Here is a 6,900-nt window from a genome sequence, read left to right as displayed (position 1 = left end):
ATCGATATTTTCTTTATAAGCGATTCGATATGAGGCAATACCGTTATATTGATATACAGTAGTTTGATACGAGCATATCTGAAAATATAGCGGAGGACACAGACTGAGCTGCTAATAAATAATTACACATCAATCCACTTATTAGGGAGAGAAGTAAAAATCTGCTGGTTTGTATGTGTTCTCGCTTCCCAGCCCAGCCTGAGTGGCTTCAGGTCATGAGTGACTCTGAGGTGGAAATCAGTTCGGAGCTGCAGTGGAGCTGTGCTGCTGCGTGCAAACCAAGACCCACCATTCGCTGGCTCCGTAACGGACAGCCCCTCACCACACAGGTCAGCCATATATGTGCGCACACACACTTAACTGTAGCTGGATTGTCATCTGACAATGTGTGTGTTATCAGAAATGAACAGGACCTCTAGCTGTCAAGACTCAGACTGATATATGCTAAATCATTTTTAGAAAGCTCTTCATGTCTAAGAGGCAGTGAGATGTGACAGTGAATAACCTGCTCATTATTTTTTCAGCTGCAGGTAGATTGACAAGAGAAATGTTGTGTGGACCTCTGCTGGCATTAATGTGCATGTGCATCATGTCTCTTACAATTACCTGTGTGCAGGACCGTGTGGAAGTGAATAACGGGCGACTGAGGATCAGTAATCTCGCCTTGGATGATTCCGGGATGTATCAGTGTGTAGCCGAAAACAAACACGGCACCGTTTACTCAAACGCTGAGCTCAGAGTTCAAGGTGAGCACAAACTAATCTCAAACTGAAAGCAAATCAGAATACAACTGCATAAACTTTGACATGTTTCTCTTGTTATCTACCTTAATGCACTTCAAATCCCCTTCTGCTCACCCAGTCATGCCTGAACCCCAATTATAGTATGATCTGTGTTTAAATCCTCTCTGTATGGTTCCCCATCTCCCTTCCTCCCCGTCCTGTCGCCCTATTTTAGTCCAGGCTCCAGACTTCAGGTTAAATCCAGTGCGGAAGCTGGTTCCTGCTGCCCGTGGTGGACTGGTGAAAATGGAGTGTAAACCTCGGGCGGCTCCTAAACCCACTCTCTTCTGGAGCCGTGGCACAGAGCTACTGACCAATAGTACCAGGTAATCCAGTAATGTTTCAAAGACCTCCTAAATGCTTTAAAATTTGTATATATTATTACTGACAGAAAAATGGCCTTGTGAGCTGTTTGTAGATGCTTTGAGTACAGTGGTCTCAAAAAGATGAATTTTCTCCAGGATAACAGTCACTCCAGATGGGGTTCTGTGGATCTACAATATCAGTCGGGCCGATGAGGGAAAGTACACCTGCTTTGCAGAAAACTACCTTGGCAAAGCCAACAGCACGGCACACCTGTCTGTCAGAGGTAACAAAACCAACATTTTTGTTTATCTACTTTAAAGGTCTCAGGTTATCTGTTTGACACTAAATATTGCTGCAGCAGTGAGAGTTTATATGCATAGTTTTTTTTACACAGATTACACTTGAAAAGTGTAAGATCACGTAAAACCCATAAACAGTGTTTCTTTATCGGGAAATGTCATTAACGGTTAAGCAAAATCTGGACTTTTCTCGACACACCTATAGACTTTTTAGCTTAGTTTGCTTTGGATGTAAGCTCCTTTATCAGCTCTCTATCTGCATGTTCATTGTGCACATATCTTATGTTATGTCTTGATTTCAAGCCTGAGTGTGTTTTTGTCTTATTGATCTGCATGTAAATCTTTAAAATACTAATGTGGGCGCAGATGCTTTCAGTGTATAAAGTTATGTTTTTCACTCTGTTCTCTCAAACAGATGCCACAAAAATCACATTAGCACCCTCTAATGCTGACATCAATCAGGGTGAAAATGCCACTCTGCAGTGCCATGCGTCACATGACCCTACTATGGATCTCACCTTCACCTGGTCCCTCAGTGGAGTTCTGCTGGACCTAGAGGAACCAAATGGACACTATCGGCGTTTGGAGGGGGTGAGCACTTGACGTGTGTTTAAAAACTGTGAACTTCTGTACATTAACTCTTAAGTAACTCTTAAGTAAGATTTTTTAAAAATGTTTTTTTTTAAGTATCTTATGCTCACCAAGGCTGTGTTAATTTGATAAAAAAATACAGTAAAAACAGTAATATTGTGAAGTATTATTACAATTTAAAATAATTGTTTTCTATTGTAATACATTTTAAAATGTATTTTTTTATTATTGTCATGGAAATTTTTATTTTATTTTTGATGAATAGAAAGTTCAAAAGAACAGCATTTATTTGATATATCTTTTTATAAAAACGTTTTGACTGTAGTGTATTTTAGTTTGATTTTGTACTGCAAGGCGCTGATTTATTCATAATACTGCTTGTTAAGAGATGTGTCATGACTTTTCTAAGCAATTAGACTCAGGATTTTTGCCTGGCAGATGATAAAACAACAAAAAATCCCATAAACCGGCATTGCAAGGACCCAAGCTATATTTAGGGAAGGTCATAGCGATTTGACACTTTGCTGTGCCATTGCAACAGCATAGCAACATTCTAAGAACAACTTAGAGCATAGAGGATCCCTGACAACCACCCACAACACCCGAGCAAATACCACTTACACTTTAATAAAATGTGTAAATCTAGTTATGTTCTTAATATTTAAAATTTGTATTCCAATAGCAGCAGGCTCCTCACACACTCAGAGATTAGCTTTAATAGGATTCACTTCAAAGTAAATGCCTTTTAGACATATTATATATAGTCAATTTTAAAATCCCAAATTCGAAACCTCTCCAGATTAAGCATGTAATAAAAACCATGATAATGCTCCTATGAAGTTGAAGTGGGCTAATACTTCTTCCTAACACAGTTTACTTTTCTTTTCACTGTCATTTTATATAGAAAGAGACAATTGGTGACCTGTTGATAGTGAACGGACAGCTCAGTCACGCTGGCACATACACCTGCACGGCCCAGACGGTGGTGGACAGTGCTGTGGCCTCAGCCAAGCTGGTTGTGAGGGGTGAGGGCTTCCAGCTGGCCAAGCAGTGATAGAGACCTTATTAAAGCTCAGTTCACCAGCCTGTAGCCTGTGGCTGTTCCACAGCCCTGCTCTTGTGTTTTATCTCAGCTTGATAATTTTTGCCCAGACAACTCTCAGCTCTCAGCCCTGTGAGAATGCATGAAATGTAGAGTCGTGAAATATAACTTTAGCAGATCTGTATCCTTGGGGTTTGGTTCCCATATGCCTGTTTGGTACAGATTTTGTAAAGAAAGCAGACCCAACTAAACCACTTTAATAACATATTTGTTTGCTGTGTGTGCATGAATATAAATATGAAAAAAAAAAAAAAAAAGTTTATTCTCTGGTAAAGCTAAATGTTTCTTCCTTTACAGGACCACCAGGACCTCCTGGAGGTTTATTGATGACTAGTGTCAATGACACATCAGTTGAGCTGAGATGGAGTCGTGGATATGATAATCACAGTCCCATTGGCAAGTATGTCATCCTGGGCCGATCCTCACAGACTCACGACTGGAAGAGGATGAGGACAGGTGAGGTCATGGGCCATTTTGGTGTCATGCAAACACAACTTGCTGCATAATAATAGTAGAATTGACATTTTTGCATAAATATTATTACAAATATGCTTATAATGAAAAGTGTTTTTTTATTTTATTTTGGATGCGATTAATTGCGATTAATCGTTTGACAGCACTAATATACAGTCTCCTCCATAAGTATTGGAACAATAAAGACAAAATTGCTCTGTTGGCTGTGGAGTCAAGACATTTGCAAATATGATTAAAAGATGAATATGGGACAAAACTACAGAATGTCACATTTTATTATTAGCTGTTTCAACACATACATGTTTTACCAGCACTTTTAGAGTTCATCCCCACTACCTGATGTGAGCATAAGTATTGGGACACCTGTGAGAATGCATGAAATGTAGAGTCGTGAAATATAACTTTAGCAGATCTGTATCCTTGGGGTTTGGTTCCCATATGCCTGTTTGGTACAGATTTTGTAAAGAAAGCAGACCCAACTAAACCACTTTAATAACATATTTGTTTGCTGTGTGTGCATGAATATAAATATGAAAAAAAAAAAAAAAAAGTTTATTCTCTGGTAAAGCTAAATGTTTCTTCCTTTACAGGACCACCAGGACCTCCTGGAGGTTTATTGATGACTAGTGTCAATGACACATCAGTTGAGCTGAGATGGAGTCGTGGATATGATAATCACAGTCCCATTGGCAAGTATGTCATCCTGGGCCGATCCTCACAGACTCACGACTGGAAGAGGATGAGGACAGGTGAGGTCATGGGCCATTTTGGTGTCATGCAAACACAACTTGCTGCATAATAATAGTAGAATTGACATTTTTGCATAAATATTATTACAAATATGCTTATAATGAAAAGTGTTTTTTTATTACAGCGGGTTTCTCTAAGGTTTTTGAACTTTTTTCATAACCCTGAATTGTTCACAGTCCCCCATTTGCATAAATCATTGTAAATTAAACATTTACATCAGTCTTCCCACATTGTTTATCGACTTTGCAATCTTGCATTCTTAGCATGAGCTTTTTATATATTGGAATATTTTTGATTGTTAATAATATATTATAATAAATGTCATTTCTTAAGTATAATATGTATTTTTTCATTTAATAATGTTTAAGAATTTACAATATATTTATAATTATTACAACTATATCTACAATATATATATATATATATATATATATATATATATATATATAGTGAAGCCTAAGTGAAACACAAATAAGACATAAAAATGCAAAAAAAAAAATAAGGTCAATGCTCAATGCACTGCGTCTTACAGCATCATGTTTGTTTATATCATGCTGAGACTCTTTGCTGGACGTGTATCCCTGCTGTGCTTCTCTCTGTGGAGCTGACGTGTCGTCCCATGTCTCCCTCTCAGACACTACGAACTCTTTCTCTCTGCTCTCACTGGAGAGATCAGTTGATGGCCTGTGTAGTTCAGCTGAATTTCTCTTTAATACAACAAACAATTATTTCATGATCAAGTCATCATTACATATATGTGTATTTCACACACTCACATGATTTATGTTGGCTGTATCAAACTGGTTACTTTCAAGAAGATCCTCATCCTCCACAACTTCTGCTTCTCTCTGAAATTATAAACATTTTTATAGTAGACGAGATGAGATGAGACAAAAGAAGATGAGAGGTGTACCTGGTCAATGTGACGCTCTACAGCTGTGTTTTCATCCTCTGCGACCTCCTCAGCACCTCGAACCTCCTCTCTCATCCTGCTCTCAGAGGCCTTAAACACACTGGGCTCATCTAACACAAACAATATCACACAGTTAAATAAAAGGTTACATTTTAGACACAGTATGAGATACTATTTTTTATTTATTCAGCATTCACCTATTGCGGCTCTAGGAGGGGGTCTGTTTGTGGGAGGGTGTCTGCGGACTCTCACAGGTCTGGCGTAGAAAACAGAGTTTTCCTCTCTTTCTCCTATCCTTCCTCTTCTCTTAACCGGCTGAGGGGAGCTCTCTCGCTCCACCTCATCTCCTGTGGACTTCACACGCCTGCCTTCCCTCTGAAAGCAGACACCATTTACACAAGATGCTTACAGGATGATTGTGACAATGATCTGAAGGCTTTGATCTGAAGCAGGAAAACAAAAAATATAGTATAAACAAGTATATATATATATATATATATATATATATATACAGTGCCCTCCATAAGTATTGGAACAGTAAAGACAAAATTGCTCTTTTTGCTGTGGCGTCAAGACATTTGCAAATATGATCAAAAGATGAATATAAGACAAAACTGCAGAATGTCACATTTTATTATTAGCTGTTTCAAATGTTTTACCTTTTACCAGCACTTTTAGAGTTCATCCCCACTACCTGATGTGAGCATAAGTATTGGGACACATGCCATGAGCCATGACACCACCTCCACCATGCTTTACAGATGAGGATGTATGCTTAAGATCATTTGCAGTTCCCTTTTTTTCTCCACACTTTTGCTTTCCCATCACTTAGATAAAGGTTAATCTTTGTCTCATCTGTCCATAAAACTCTTTTCCAAAACTCTACTGGCTTTTGCAAACTCTAATCTTGCCTTTCTGTTTTTGGTGCTTGTCAGAGGTTTGCATCTTGCTGTGTAGCCTCTGTAATTCTATCTAAGTCTCCTGTAGATTGTCAGAGCATCACCCCAGGTTTCTAAAGGTTGTTGGTGATTTTACAGACATGTATTTTAGGGTTCTTTTTCACAGCTTTTATGATTTGTCTGTCATCAACTACTGCTGTTTTTCTCTGCCGATCAGGTCGTTGCTGGTTGCTGATGTCGCCGGTGGTTTCCAAACTCTTGATTTCTCTATGCCCTTTGTTTTTAATTGACTTCCTCTTTTATTTTAGCATCCAAATTGCTTGTTTTTCTGTCAAAGTCAGCTCCCTCGTCTTCATTCTGGTTTGTGTGTGTCGTCATCGAATGCAAGACTCAGAATACAGAAGTAATGGATATAACTGATACGACACATTCCCTGCTTTTAATATCTGAAGAATTAATGCAACAGGACACAGTTGATCACTTAGAAAGACCTGAGAGGCAACTGTTCCAATACTTATGCTCACATCAGATAGGGGGATGAAACTCTAAAAGTGCTGATCTTCTTAGTTGGTAAAACATGTATGTGTTGAAACACCCAATGATAAAATGTGACAATTTGTAATTTTGTCTCATATTCATCTTTTAATCATATTTACAGATTTCTTGACTCCACAGCAAACAGAGAAATTTTGTCTTTACTGTTCCAATACTTATGTAGGGCACTGAATATAATACAAGTATATATATATATATATATATATATATATATATATATATATATTTT

The 6,900-nt window shown here is 38.1% G+C and overlaps 1 protein-coding gene across 1 annotated transcript in view; it reads left to right on the top strand.

Moving 5' to 3' along the window:
* cntn2 (contactin 2) overlaps positions 1-6,900 on the top strand; it is a 33,006-nt gene that overhangs the window by 18,734 nt on the left and 7,372 nt on the right. Inside the window, exons 10-15 of the mRNA XM_016443579.1 lie at positions 617-746; positions 958-1,108; positions 1,244-1,371; positions 1,803-1,978; positions 2,883-3,003; positions 3,378-3,536. Coding sequence (XP_016299065.1) covers positions 617-746; positions 958-1,108; positions 1,244-1,371; positions 1,803-1,978; positions 2,883-3,003; positions 3,378-3,536 — 865 coding nt within the window. The remainder of the gene's footprint in view (positions 1-616; positions 747-957; positions 1,109-1,243; positions 1,372-1,802; positions 1,979-2,882; positions 3,004-3,377; positions 3,537-6,900) is intronic.

Source organism: Sinocyclocheilus anshuiensis, unplaced genomic scaffold, assembly GCF_001515605.1.
Source record: "Sinocyclocheilus anshuiensis isolate Anshui unplaced genomic scaffold, SAMN03320099.WGS_v1.1 scaffold51, whole genome shotgun sequence".
Taxonomy (NCBI): Eukaryota; Metazoa; Chordata; class Actinopteri; order Cypriniformes; family Cyprinidae; genus Sinocyclocheilus; species Sinocyclocheilus anshuiensis.
This window is presented reverse-complemented; position numbering and strand designations above follow the sequence as displayed.